The sequence below is a fragment of the Schistosoma haematobium genome, chromosome 2, assembly GCF_000699445.3.
Source record: "Schistosoma haematobium chromosome 2, whole genome shotgun sequence".
Lineage (NCBI taxonomy): Eukaryota > Metazoa > Platyhelminthes > Trematoda > Strigeidida > Schistosomatidae > Schistosoma > Schistosoma haematobium.
The window spans coordinates 9,303,382-9,319,751 of NC_067197.1; the positions used below are offsets into that span (position 1 = coordinate 9,303,382).

General features: G+C 31.9%; 1 protein-coding gene across 2 annotated transcripts in view; it reads right to left on the reverse strand.

Annotated features, from left to right (window-relative positions):
• IQSEC1_2 (IQ motif and S7 domain-containing protein 1) overlaps positions 1-16,370 on the reverse strand; it is a 49,720-nt gene that overhangs the window by 14,560 nt on the left and 18,790 nt on the right. For both annotated transcript variants that reach the window (XM_051214273.1, XM_051214274.1), the window contains exons 6-7: positions 8,713-8,794; positions 1,482-1,755 (exon numbers count right to left, since the gene is read on the reverse strand). In XM_051214273.1, coding sequence (XP_051067425.1) covers positions 1,482-1,755; positions 8,713-8,794 — 356 coding nt within the window. The remainder of the gene's footprint in view (positions 1-1,481; positions 1,756-8,712; positions 8,795-16,370) is intronic.

Here is a 16,370-nt window from a genome sequence, read left to right on the forward strand (position 1 = left end):
TCGCTATCATAGACATTAGGTTGAAGACTAGACTAAAATAACATCGCTTATTACTTAGTAATCAAATTTGATTATACAGGAGGTCGGTCACTATCTAAATAACTCAATGGTAACGTATCAAACAGTAAAAATGTGTAACGTGGTTTCAGATAAAACAGGAAGCATCAGTTACCTTACAGATGACAGATACCTCTACTTGACGAGTGGTAATTATTAAGAAATCTAGGCTCAAAGTTTCCTTTTGAACAAACCTCTAGAATACAAATCAATAAAACTAGTTAAATAAATAAATAAATGATCCTGGTAAATAGTTCCATTTACAATCATGAATAATAGAATAAAAAAGAGAAGCCATATCTTCAAACAAATCTCAATATATCTTATTATGATAATTGCTTGTCCATTATTAAGTAAATACCGATTAGTTATTGATCTACAAAGAAATACATTAGCTGAATACAACTTAATCTATGGAAATAATAAAAAGAAAACATTAAGCTTGAACAATAAACTTAATTGCCAAAACATTTTTCTACGTTTCTTGCTAAAATTAATTACTTCCCATATAAAAAAAGTGATGGTTATAAATTTTTTCATACAATAAACGTTAGAAAACGTTTTGGAAAGTCCATTATTCTTACAATAAATTTGTAGGTGATTTGTTTCGGATGCAAATAAAATAATAACCGATGACAAGGCAGTGGAATGAACTAAATTTCATTTCGTGTAGAAATACTGATATAATTCTGTTTTCTATATACATGTTTTCAAAGCAATCAACTTTTTTAGTTTTACACCACGGATTGACTCAATCATGTATCTGATGAAAACTAGAAAGTTTTCGACAGATGGGTCGTTCTGATATTGGACGTCTTAGAATAGGTGTCTAAAACAATACTGGTATTTAAACGTAGGACCTTCAAGTCTCACGCAGAGCGCTTGACTTTGAAACTACGGAGTTAAAATAGCCCTTTCTTCTCAAAACATTCTCGAAGTTGAGCATTTATCACTGTAACGTCTACCACGATTCATCTGTTTAACTTAATCTCGTTGTGCTAACGTAGAACGACAAATTTAGCTGACGTAAATTTATGTCTGAGTACACTCAGAGGTTCGTCGGAGAGAATCTATCGTAAGAACACTTTCTTTTCGGTAAACTCATTTACTTAAGCTGTAAGTTCGTATTGAGATTTTTTTGGTAAATATATGAGTCCAAAGGAGAATAGGAAGAGATTGCGTCATAAAGTGACCCGAGATGTGATATTATCAAAATAAGGTTGCGTAATGATCGAGAAGATGAAGAGTAGGGGTATGGAAAAAGTTTATGGGTTAGAAATGTGGGAGGTAACTATTCACCTAATAAATCAGAAGAAAAAAAGATTAATGTTAAGGTTATAAAAATCATAAAAGACTGTTAGAGGATACTAATAACTGACAGCTTTTCGCAAAGATACATAAATCTACAGATAAATTATACTTACCATATACATTTTTTATAAATTGAGTGACAGTCTGTTTGCCTAAACTTGATTTTGCTGCATTTACATTATGAAGGCTGGTTTGTAGTAAAAGAATAGCATAAAATATTAATGATAACTGATCCAAAGTGATAGGAGGAGCTGGTAAAGACTTCAATTGATGGTCATTAGTACTGGAAAAAATATCTGATGAATTAACAGATGTTGAACACCATCGAACTGTATGATAATATTCAGTGATACATTGTAATAATCTGTCTATTTCTTGAGATTCCACCTATACAAGATTGGTAAAGGAAGACAATTAATTATTTTAGTTTCATATTTTTATTGATGTTCTCTATGAGAAAACTTAAGTTATGCGAGGATTAAAACAAACAAGGAAGTTACATAACAAGATCTGCAAATATTTTCTATTGTAATTGTAAGAATTGTTATGTTCTTTAAATAATACAAAATACGACTAATTTGAAAGTAAATACTTGACAAAAATGTGTTGAGCAGTTAACGTTTTAATGATTGCGAATTAGGGTATTCAAATGTTAAAAACGTAATGAGCAGAATGTTCATGTAAAAAGCCAACAATGGTGCTACATTGCATATTTAACTGTTTACTTCAAATGATAAATAGTTGCCAAAATTTGATTGTGATAAATGATTAAACCAATGGGATATAACTACTGACCAAAATAAAGTGTGTGAAATCTAGATAATATATCGGCTAATAAATTGGAAATGTACTTGACTAATCATGAAGTGTAATTAACATATATATATATATATATATATATATATATGGGGAGAGAGAGAGGTCACAAGTCAATAAGTACTTGAAGTTGAAAAAAAATTATGAAAACTCCAGATTTTTGACTAACAAAATATGATGCATTCAAACGTTAAATACATTTCCAACCAGCTAATACTTCAGTTTCTTTAAAAACAATACAAGTGACGTGTGACAAATAGTCATGATCAACAGTTATATATTTTCACAATTAAACCCACGAGTTGATATAAGCTAGACCACCATTGAAAGCCTGGATGCACTGGACGTCTGTTTCGCCTCAGTATGTAACTCCTCAGCAGTGCGCATCCACGGTCTCGGGAGAGAGACTTGAACCAAGGACCCTCAGTTTCGCGCGTGAAAGCTTAGCCTCTAGATCATTGACACGGTATCCAACAGAGTTAATGCCTAACTTTAATCAGTTCATGATCTTGCGCAACCGATCATCCATTGTCTGAGGTGGGTAACTGTCTCACAGATGAAACAGATAGTACTCCACTGGTCCAGGCTTTTCGCTTGAACTCCTGCAGTTACATCTTGAAGCTAGTCATTGGTGAACACATGATTGTTATCAGTACGGGGGTTTGTGGGGATTGCAGTATTTTAAAAGTTTTATATTTATTAAAATATACGATTAAGATCCTTTTTAATATGAAGAATGAAAGGAAGCGTTTTTGCTTGACAGTAACTGTATACATAATTGGTCAACACAGTCATAACGTAATGACTTTCAATAGAGAAAATTCTTGAGAGTCAGTTACAGTTAGATAATTAACTTTACAATTGGTTTATTATTGTGTAGAGGATCAATATCAAGCATGTCTAATCCTTTAGTGGTAATGAAATCATGTCAATGAAGCTATGTGATCACAATGTTTAGATGCTATGTAGTATCGCAAGGGTTTGGATCTTACTGAGAGCATGCGTTACCAAAAGATTCCAGGTAGGGCATATTGACAAGTGCCGACAATTATCTTCAAACACCTGACACAATTAAATACACTGTAGTTTCATACTTCTAATTTCTAAATAAAAGAAATAAACCTATAAAAAAGCACCCTATAGATGAGATAAAGAGTTCAGTAAAACTTTTTTTCCAATAAATTTCATACTGTTTTAATTACTTAATAATTAATTGTAGCTTTTGTGAATAATTAAACAAACCATGATACTCTGGAAATTACAAATGATCAAAAGAAAAACCAAAATAAAGGAACATTAGAAAAAACAGATTAAAAGAAATGGTGATATGGATGAGAGTAAATATATTCAGTAACTATGATTCACTAAGATAATATAATTACAAATTACTGTACATTATAGATAATAAAGATTAAAATTTTTTTCAGAAATATCATTTATTGTTCACAAACTTAATTGGATAACTAAAAATACCAAGTCCCACAATTTCGATTCATTATCATGATGAAACTTGTACTTAGATTAATTTAATGACGATAGTTACATTATGATAATATATATTTACATTAGTTTGTAGAGTTAGTGAGTAACAATTTACATGAAATAAATTTAAGTTGTTTTGTTAATAAAATTACTGTTCCTGGTTATCACAAAACTCTAATATCATATTTAAAAGCATAAATATCGCCGAAAACACGGATTTCGACGCAAATATGAGTAGTATTACCTAAATGTAATACCACATTGAACACGGTAAACATATTTACATTATATATATTACAAGCAACTAGAATCATTCATCCAAACAGATTACTACTGACATTATTCATTTATCTTTCGTGTGAATATAAGCCAGTAAATACTAGTGACGTTTGAATGTATATACCATTTGGTTGTAACCTTTCTGGTTATCGTTTTTTTAGAAAAGCTTTATTCTATAGGATGTGGTAGCTCACCCCATGTCTAACGATTATTCTTTATCCAGGCATGGGGCTGGCAGTAATCCTGGAAGGGGTCCAAGTGAAGTTGGTTGTAGCTATTAGTTTGTGAATAATATAACAATAAAAATCATACTTTCTTAGTATACCAGTAAATTATAAATATAAATAAGTAGGTAAATTATAAGTAAGCACTGATGCGTGATTTGGGTTTACTTCCGAATATTTCTACTTTCATTTTATCATTAGGCTGAATAATCCTCCAGTATATTTCCGATCGGTGTCTAGTGTCATTGAACTGATCATGGGTCATACGAAGACTTTCATTTCATAATGACAGTCAAAATACGTTTACTTTAAAATGATATGATTATTGATGGATTAGAACAACTAATTTACATGCTCTTCGACGTTATGCAAGCTAATTGCTTATACTAGATGTCGCTTATATGTCGTCTCGGTGCATCGCTAACAGACTCATAGGAGGATATCGATTTAAACAGGAATGAATTCAGTAAATAATAAATACAAGTTTTATGAGTTCAAGAACTAGGAAAAAAACTTAAGAATAACAGAAACGTTTATCGTTGAATACAAGTTATTGAACCCAACATTTCTTCTTCTGTGGTATTAATGAGGCCTTCTCTCCTACTAGGCAAACCATACATAATACCTTCATGACTTTAATCGATAGTAAATAATTTGCAGCTGAGCCAGATGAATGACGCAGTGGACGCCCAACTTCGAGATCAACACGCCGGATTCCACAAGGACTAGTCGTGCAAGACTAAATTGTGACACTACGGATCATCGTCGAACAGTTAGTCGAATGGAACTCGTCACTATACACCAAATTAATTGACTACAAGAAGGCATTTGACAGTGTAGACAGGAGAACATTATGGAAAATTCTTCGACACTATGGAGTTCCTGAGAAGATTGCCAACATTATCCAGAACTGATATGACAAACTACAGTGCAAAGTGGTGCATGGAGGACAGCTGACAGACTCATTCCAAGTAAGGACTGGAGTCAAACAAGGCTTCTCACTCTCCCCCTCCCTCTTTCTTCTGGTGATCGACTGGATTATGAAGACCTCGACATCTGAGGAAAAGCACGGAATACAATGAAGAGCTCAGAATCATTTAGATTTGAACTTCGCAGATGACCTGGCCTTTCTATCCCATACACACAAACAAATGCAGATAAAGACAACTAATGTAGCAGGAGCCTCTGCATCAGTAGGCCTCGACATACATAACGGAAAAGCAAGATCCTCAAATGCAACACAGATAACACCAACCCAATCACATTTGACGGAGAAACTCTGGGAGATATGGAATCTTTCACGTACCTGAGCATCATCATCGACGAACGTGGAGGATCCGATGCAGACGTAAAGGTGAGGGCTGGTAAAGCAATGGCAACATTCCTACAGTTGAAAAAAATTGGAACTCAAAACAACTGTCAACCGATTTCAATGTTAAAATCTTCAATATGAACGTCAAGACAGTTCCGCTGTATGGAGCTGAAACTTCGCGAATTAACACCATCATCAAAAAGGTATAAATATTTAAAAACAATTGTCTACAGAAGATACTGAATTTCCGTTGGCCGGATACCATCAGCAACAGCCTACTGTGGGAGAGAACAAATTAACTTCCAGCTGAGGAGGAAATTAGGAAAAGACTTTAGAAGTGGGTAGGACACATATTGAGGAAGTCATCAAACTGTATCACGAAGTAAGCGCTAACTTGGGATCCTGAAGGGGAACGTAAAAGAGGGAGTCCAAAGAACACATTGCGCCGAGAATTAGAAGCAGACATGTAAAGAGTAAACATCAACTGGAAAAGATTGTCCAGGACAGAGTTGGATTGAGAATTCTGGTGGATAGTCTACGCTCCTCTATGAGGGGTAACAGGAGTAATTAAGTTCTAGAGTGAGTGTCGTTCTCAACTCCCGATAAAGGATGAGAGTTGGGCATGGGGTTAGTAACTGCATCTCGTGGAAAAACTCTTGCTAAGAAAACGTTAGCCAGGAACAAAGTCTAAAAGGTAGTGAGAAATATCAGTTTTAATTTTTCCTAATTTTTCGCTGGCCTATTGCTCACCCTCACCTCAGTTATACATGGAAAACAATAAACAAAATGAATCAAATACAAACTATGTCCTCGGTTTTTTTATTTCAACACTATTTACTGCTATCTGAATGAACTAGAATTTATTATTGCAATGAGTTGTGTGGATTGTTCAAATCCATTTGAATTATGAACCGATCTAAGTTTGACCACCGTTAAAATTCCTCATCAGTGCGCATCCACGACCAAACAAAAATTGACCAGTGGAACTAATCTATTTCATGTGTGAGGAAATTACCTGCCAAAGACAATGGAAAATGGTCGCGCTGTCATAGGCTGATTGAGATTAGACCTTAGCACCGTTGGATGCCTAATTAGAGGTTCAGAAGTTAAGCGTTCGCATGCGAGACCAAAGGACCTGGGTTCGAATCCAGTGTGAGAGGTTGTGGGTGCTCACTGCTGAGGGACCCATACTCAAGAGGAATGACTGTCCAGTGCATCCAAGTTTCCAATGGATACCAAGCTTAGATCGGTTCGTAATTGTAATCAAATCTATTGATTGGCTAGCTAGCGATTTATCATCTCATATTTATCATACAAAGAGGAAATGATATTGATAAAACCATTACAAGGTTAACAATAATCATTTTCTTGTTTACCGTTTGAATAAATTCAATTCACACACAAGAATATCATAAACAATATGATAACCATTGAGCAGAAAAAAACTGATGGATCAAAGGTAAACAATCATGAGTTTAATGAAACAAGACAGTTTATTCGTAAAATTTAACAAGTTTACTGCATGGTCAACATATCTGCTTCTATACACACACACATAGATATAAATTTGCATTTTCATTAAAAAGTTGAGGAAGGGGTTGGGATGGAATATGAATCATCAACCTAATCTTTTCATACACAATACTGAGTTATAAATCAGGGAAAAAACGATTGATTGTTAACAGTAAAATGAGCGAGAACTAAATAATAACAGAAAAAAACTATGTACATATTGACAGTAGGATGAGTAAGTATTTGGGAGAAATTTTTTTCAGGTTATATAGTTCTTCCTCGAAATAATAACGTGATGAACGAATTATTCTTTTTTAAAATATTCATTTGGTATATAGCAAAACTAATGTAGAGAATTAGAAGATTACTTGTAAGTAGATGAAATAGATTAGAAATTAGGTCAAGAGAAAAAAGAGATTAACTCTTTTTTTTCTACATATATAATACAGTATTTTTATTTAATGAAGAAATTCTGAAAATGAAAAGCTTATTGGGTGATCTATGTCATTATTTAGATTTTGTAAAAAAATAATACATGGACGTTGAATAAGTTGATGAGATATAAACCAATGACTGATTTGATTGGTGATTTAGCGCTCTACAATTAAACGTATAGGAAAAGGATTTTTGTTGTTAATTTACTCGCCAATGAATGAATGAAACTAAATCCCGCGAGAGGGACCGTGGATGCGCACTGTTGAGGAGTCTCGCAATAGGAAGAAACGGCCGTTCAGTGCTTCCAGGTTTTCAATAGTGGTCCAACATCATTCGGTTCAAGATCTTAATCAAAAACTTAATCTCCACAACCCTATACTGTTAGTTCTTTATATTATCATCCTAATCCAGTAGAACTGAAAATACCAAGTAACTGTTCGCTGTCAGTTAAAGGATGGCGACTTAAAGATATTACAAAAATAATCTCAGATACTGAGAGAACTTGAAGGTTATCACTCATTCAAGATGATAAATTACTATTTCACATAAGAAAATTAATTTTTGCTGTTGAATTTTTCGACTTGGATGATGTAATTGTCAAACTGTCATTGTCTTTCAAGACATCATCACTGCCTACATTACGTTGACTTCTACAAACTGAGTAGCAAATCTTCTGCAGGATTTCACAATCAATAATTTATCATAACCTACAGTCTAGACACTTTGAAAGTAATGTTTAAGCTTGAAGCAAATTTTCACGTTTTAGTAAGACTTCAAGTTAAATTTAAATGAGATAAACTTGGTTGAAAAATTAAATAAATGATGGTCATGTTGTATAAGTGGGTTGAGTTAAAGTTTAGATGTCGACAAAAAAGCTAGTTAAATCACCGTCTACTTTTACAGAATTATTTATAGTCTTGAAATAAGTATAATGAGTTCAAGACATAAATCGAGAATATTTGGTATGAAATTTTATGAAACAGTGAAAAGGTTTATATTTATTAAATCCTATTAGTCATAAGGCTTTTAACTTTTTACATTCGTCCCTTAGTTAAAATTACACAGAACAAAGAAATGAACGTTAGCCAAACTGAAGAATTTTGGCGTTTCCTTCAAACATTATTTGAAGAATACTTTTTTCTTTAGTCAATTGAGAGTAATAATATCGTCTGGGAGGGTTATTTTAGAACAATTTTTCTCATAAAATACATTTAATTGGTATTTAAAGAAATATTTAAAAAAAATTAAAAGCTAAATTTAATTTTCTGCTAATAATCAACTTACAGGCATCCCATATCGGTGAACAACCAATCGCAAAGCTTCATCTACTTCCAAACCAGAAATGTTTAAAGATTTCAGAAGAATCCTATATTCAAAATAAGTACGAAATAAATCTTTTAAAGTAAATTTTAGTTAAGATTATTAGTTATAAATAATGATCTTCAGAGTTGAAGATTATGAAGATTCGAGACAAGCAGAATGATTATTGAAGCCCTACTACTAATCAGGTTACACTTTAAACTGAATCTCAGATTGAAAGAATGATCATAGTGCAATAGATGTACAGTTGACAACAGGTCAAAAACGTGAGACCAAGTATCCGAAACACTCCAAAGTCTAATTTTACTGTAAATTATGGTGTTTTTTATCAGTCAAATCAGTTCAACAGTGTACTTCATTATATCAGTGAGATATATAACCCCACAGCAATTACTCTTTAAGTGCACATGCATGTTACCAAATATAGGAAAGAACTTGAATCACTTCTAAAATAAAGTTATATGCATTAATCAGTTATTGAAGGGTAATCAACATCAATTGTTTAGTCTTTAGTATACGTCTAATTGTAGCTATTTCACAGACTTGAAATTAGGTTTCAGATCTCATCATATTAATCGTATAACAATGCTTAGTAACGTGGTCAATTTGTCTGTTAGTAACTTGCCTTTTGGATTTATATCATAAATAAGGGATCGACACGATAATAATAGTTGCTATCCACATTTATGAATGTTAAGCGTCAGTTCTGCTAAAATTATAGCTACCATCCTTATTGATAAGTGTTAATTAAAGCCACATTTAGACTGATAATTTTCAACTGAGTACCTTTAATTTACAACTTGTAATAAATGTGTAATTGTTATGCTCTGTTAAAAGCCTAAACTGTAAGTTTTCGACAAAGTATTGAAGTATGATAAATAAAAAATGAATAATACCAGGTTAACACAATATATTAAGTACATTTTATGCATATTGTACATCTATGATGTCATTGACACATTTCAACAATGATTAAAGGAAAGCGAATCGGTGGTCAGTTATCTTAAACTAGCCTCTTTGCCGAAACTATTTTTACTCGTTCATCTAAATGAGGATTATTGATAGTATTGAATCTTGTGTAGTATATGTATATATATTCTAGGAATACTTATAAGTATGATAAATCATATCGTGATAATATTTGTTTTTTTACTAACTTTTACGGGAAAAAGGGTGATGATCGAAAAAAAACAAGTTAAAGAGGCAAAAGAGAAGAAAGATTGTGAAGGAAAACAATTCGAAAACATATTTATCTATCATATTTCTGTTTCTAATATCTTTATGTCTTAAAACCAGTCCAAATGAGAAGCAATCAATTCTGTTTTATTTTGAGAAAAAGAAGCAAAATGATAGTCTACTACTAATACTATTAATTTTTTTCCCGAATAACTTATACTCATAATATTGAATAAGTAGAAAAATACGAAATAATGTAGTTAGTCAGTCGATCGTAATCAATGTAGAACCTGGTACAAATATGCATTGGCTTAAGTTGCTATATTACTCATTAAAGCAAGACGATATAATATTAATCGGGTGAATAACAAAGGAATAGGAATAATATAACAATAATGATAACAAGAAAGATCAAAAGATGAAAATATGGCTTAACAACAAGAAATGGAATGGTATATATGAACGAGTATTGGAAATCAACATCTGAAGTAAAATAAAGAATGAATACACCTGTTCCACTGTGACCGATTCTACCCAATGTTACCATTCAACTCCTCTAACTATTAACGTTGGTTATTGCCCTGTCCTTAACCAGGTAGTTTGCCTCTAGCGACATGGCTAAGACCCACAGTAAATGAAAAACGTCCATTTCTCTAAGATTTTAATTCAAAAAATACAATGATATGCAGTGTATTATTCTTGAGAAGTAAAATAAAACAATAGAACTCAGAGTTTGTTCTCTTTCTACAGTCATCGTGAAATTGTGTTATCCTCACCGGGACTGTAATCTGTCGTCAACTGTTTTAACAGATTACAAAGCTTTTAATTAAGTCATTGAACTATTGTGAGGTTGAGCGATACCGTGAATTAATTGGAGTCAAAAATGTACATTACTAGGTACCTGCTCAGTAGCCCAGAGGTTAAGCATTCGCAAGCCAGATAGAATTTTCTGAGTCTGGTTTACTAAAGCGAACTTGTTGATGCGCACTATTGAGAAGTCATACACCAGGGAAAAGCACTCGTTCACTACTCTATGATTTTTGACGGCAGTCCGGCTAAGATCAGTTCGTGATCAAAGCTATGGAAATTCTACGATCTACACAAATCCCTTGACACTCATAATTAAATTTTGTCAGTATAATCACTTATTGCAAAACATATAGACATATTCAACTGTCATTTCGTAAATGAAATGAAAAACACGTTCAGAATCCAATAATTAATCACAGTCTACTTACGTATTGCTGATCATTTCCAAACAAAACAAAAAAACCATTAACAGGATGAAAATGTTTTATGGAATGACAGCCTAAAATTTTTGAAATTTATGCTGTAGCTACACCAAAAAAAATACAGGAAGTTGTTATACAGATATACATATGAGCTCTTAGCATTTTACTGTTGACTAAGCCAATACATACACATACTACATTTTATAAGAAATCAGTGTAGTTAAGTAATCCGACGTGAATTATGAAATTAATTATACACTCTGTTGGATGTATACTTTAAAGAAAAATCAATGTAAAACTAGAAATGAAATAGAGAAAATTAATCACAGAAACTGTAGAACTAAACTAAATAATCACATGTATGCAATAATCAACATAAAAGAATGTTAGTTCATTTTTCACTAGTAAAACCAAATAATAAGCATATATTATGAAACATTTTTATATTTAAATGTTGGTATACATTAGAAGAAAAAACAAACCCAGATTGCTCAGCATGATATTGAACATTTTTAGTCTTTCAAAGTGTATGTTTTAAACAGTTGCTGACAAACTAATAGAAAGTTAATGTGATGTATCATATTTTTAGTTAAAAGATAGAACATTAACTAGTATTTAAACAAGTTACAAATAATGTTAATTAAATTGAAAACATAAAGAAAAATAATTATTTTAAATTATGTAACAGATTACATTTGTTATATTATTACTGAAGACTAAATGAATGGTAACTTTCAGCAGTAATTTATGGACTATTATCATTTTTTGGCTTGCACGTGCATAATTAGAATTTCTTTACTTCACGATGTGATATAGTTTGTACTCCTTGTATGTATGATTGGAATATAAGATTCGTTGGGGTAAATTATTGACTTCTGGACTCTAAGGCAGGTCAGAGAGAGAAGCTACAGTATCGTGAACCAGTAAAAACTTATCACTTGACTCAAGCTTACTAGTGCTGGTCGGACGTGTAATTGGTCAACTTTATTTATTTATTAATTAAACATAGACATGGGTACAAGGAGGCACAGAATATTTATGCGCCACACTTCGTCATTCGATTTGTGTGAGAGCTGGGATGCTGCCGGGGTGCCAAAACCAAAGCAGGTGGTTTTCTTAGGGGGGCCACACCTCGAGCCTTTGGCTTAGAAACCACAACAATGGAGCAACGTTAAAAGATTCAGGCCTATGGTAACCAGTGATCAACATTAGCTTCATAAGCCAACTTTCCACTCAGTAGCCTGGAGCTCATATGCACCATTGGTTTGGAATCACGGTTTTCTAACTCTTTTGGGTGGATCATCTATATCCACCAACCTTTCCGTCCTCTCAACTTCGTAAACAATACCCCGGCGCAGGAGGTCGGTGAGTAGAACTTCCTTGTCAGTGGCTGTATACGCGTGACCATGTGAGAGAATTTCGAGAGGGAAAGCCAATTCGCTCTACCCTCGGCTGTACCAGGGCATTTGGGGGCAAAGATATTAATTCATATCAATCGAGATTTTGATTAGTGGTTTTGTCAAGATATTAATCAGCCGCCATAACATATACCACATTTCTCACCGACCAATTATATATATATATATATATATATATATATATATATATATATATATATATATATATATGCACAATGAGTGTTGGATTTACTGTACCAGATAGAATATTTGGTGTTTAATCAAAACATTGAAAAGAACAATACACATGTATATAGGGTGTTGATAATTTAATTTTACACCAAATAACATAATAAAATTATTGCATAAAATTCTCTCGTATCAATAAAATTGTAGTTAAGAGAAACATCAGTGTTTGAAATGGTTATGTAGTATAAACTTCTAACAAATTAAATGTTTTTTAGCTAACTCTAAAGTCCCAATCAATCAGTCAGTCAGCCATATAAATAGTATGGGACACGGGACAAATGTACAGTAGTTTAAGTTATCACAGCTAATATCAATACAATAGAAGAGAAAATTAACAAAATGTAAAGCATGTGAATGTTGGTAATAAGACGCTTTAAGAGAAAGAATGAATTCAGAAAAAAATATGGAATAATACTAAAACTTATAATTTAGGAAAGAGTAAAGGGTAAAGAGAGGGTGGATCGGAAAAATGATCACTTTATGAGAAATATCTTTTAAGGTCTCCAACCATTGGTTACAGTTAGATTGAAAACTGTAATATGAAAATCTAAATTTCCTGATATTCCATTAACAGAAAACATTGATGTCTTTGTCTTTCAGCCCTTGACGTTCCCTCAATCTATTTGTATGCTTTTAGCTTGTTTAACACATTGTTTTTCATTACTGTAAGGGTGCTTCACAGATGGTTAAATATTATAGTATAATTTACGAACTGATCCTAAATATAAAACTATTTAAAAAGGGGAAACATACGACAGCTACTTTAATCTAGTATGGGACTCAGTAGTGCGCATTCAACGCCAAATTAGTGGCCTAGAGATGAGCAGCACGCTGAAAGATCTTAATGTCTTAGGTTCGATCCCTCGTCGGGTTGTGGATGTTCACTCCTAAAGAGCACTGTACTAAAATAAAATAGCTGCCCAATGCTTCTTGATTTTCAATGGTTATCTGGCTAATATTACTTCATGATGTGAACTATAACACATATTTTGAGTCTAAACATTACTTTCAGTCTTTGGAAGATGGAGTTCACTATGTACAAACAAATATAAAGCTTATTTATTCATAGATTTTAATATACAAATGTGTCCATCTACCTAGTACATTTTATTTGCTTTCCTTATTAAGGAAGTAATATAGGCGTATTCAGTAGTGGAAAGAGTTGTTGGATTAAGAAATAAGCATTCAGTTAGTAAGATAGCGTTTATGTCATGATTACATTTGTGATAGAGTTCCAAGTAACGAAATAATTGAAAAAAATATGAATGAACAAGTAATAAGGTAATTGATGGTAACCAAACTATTGATGAGATTCATGGAAGTAAATCATAAAAATCAATTTATCAATATCAATATTCTGCCAACTTTTCTATTGTAGTTACTTTGTAAAAAAATAATCTCAAGCCGACATCCGTAATCTTTGACATCAGATTTAAAAACAAAAGTGAACAAGTTAAATGAATATCACATTAGATACTATACTATATAATCAACATTTAGATAACGAATACTAATATGTCAACGTCTTCATACCATTTTGATCGATTATGACAATTAATAAGATAAATATTAAATATGAATGAATTTAAGGGATGTTATCCTGTATGAATGTATATTTTATATTCAAATATATTCACTGCCTGCATTATTGGCATACAAGGCAACTAAGGGACTCAATGAATTTTTTTCGAAGCGAGTGATAACTGACAGACAAGACGAAGAGATAAGCAAAACTTATTACTGAAAACACTGAACACTGGTCATGTTATGTCGTGAATTAACTAAACATCGGAGTTATAACCTAATCGCCAGTAGTATATTCAATGATTCTGGATTCAACTCCATATGGATGTTTTGGCACGCACTGTTGAGTATAGTTGTGCATACAGTGGGATTTAATTTCTTTAGCGGTTTTACCAGCTAATAGCAGCCATGATAAAACCTATCATTAAAAAATGAAAAGTCACCCTAAATCGTATTCTTGATGACATTAAATAAAAATTCAATTCAAAAGTTTGTTACAAATAGCATTATCAAAGATGAAAGATGATTTTGACTAACCATAATGGAATATAAAAGTAAGGAAGTTACCGGATTCTTTGAACTAAGCATCATTCTAGAAAAATTTAACATATTAATCTATCAAAAAGGTGAAAATATTCTATCCAAACTAGTGGTGTCAAATACAAGATTAAAATGTTTTTGTGAGTTTTCAAAAATACAACTCTGTTTTTTTCGGGGGGGGGATGAAGGGGAAGGAGAGCGAGGAGAGGAAAAAGTAGTATTCCTAAACGACTGTGAAACACTGAAAAATTATGTAAAATTGAAATTCATACCAACTAAATACATTTAAAAATCTTTAGAAGGAAAAACATACAAAAAAGCAATAAATATAGTTGACTATGGATTTTATCCATTTAACCTAGATGTAAGACATGAATTATTAGTTAACAGATATTATGTAATTATTGTATAAGATCATTAATAATTATTCATAAATCATATATGTCAAACAATATTTACTTAGTTAACACATTTTAAACAACTAATTGACAGTAAACATAGTGAATCTGGGTATTATTTTTGGCAACCAAAATAGTATTTTTTTGCATACAGACTAAGAAATGTTTCCCAAATTTCAATTTACCTCTGTTCGAAAATGTATATATTTACTTTTACCTGAAGTTTGTGTTAATGATTTTGTTCAGAAGAACAATGAAAGTTCCATGATAAAACCATCTAGTTGTTGTACTGTTCCTTCAAGAATAAAATCAACCCATGTTTAGTTTAGTTAAATTAAGATTAGTATATACCAGGAAAAACATGATAACAGTTTGATTGACGGAAAATATTGATTATTTCTTACTTTATTTAACAATGATCTTTTAAGGTTAGAAGAAGGATGTAATTGTAAATATTTCTTATGAAATTCTACATATATGTGGAAATGAACTTGGATAATACATAAAAAATATATGTTAACCAATAATGTAAAACGTCGAACGTTGTATTTATTTAAAATGTGAAATAAATATTAGTTCAAACAAAGATGAAAAAATATGGGGATAACTATCTTTTTTAAACGTTCAATTAAAGTACAATATAAAGCATTTCTTTGTTCATTTATTGTCATTGTTGTATATAAAAGTGTATTTTTTTACACTGAGGATATCATTTTAGTCATATAAAGCTATTCACATATGCTATCTGGGGACATACTACTGTAGTGTATATTAACTCGTCAGATGAAAGAAAAAAAAGCAAATAAATTGAAAGTTAGGGTTTGAAATGAGATCCTCACTGAAAATTATATTCTGTTATGCAGCATTCACTCATTAATTGAATAGAAAAAAAAATGCTAGAAATTGTACACGAATTAAAAATTCTGAAACAACAACGCTATAAATTCACCAACACGTACATAATTCCTATTCTATCCCGACAAGAATTATGAATGGTAACTTTTGAAAACTATTTATGGACCAATACTATGCGTATATTTTTATCGTATAATTGTTAAGTAACTAAACTATACATATTCATGTCCATCTTATTATGAGCCTTATTT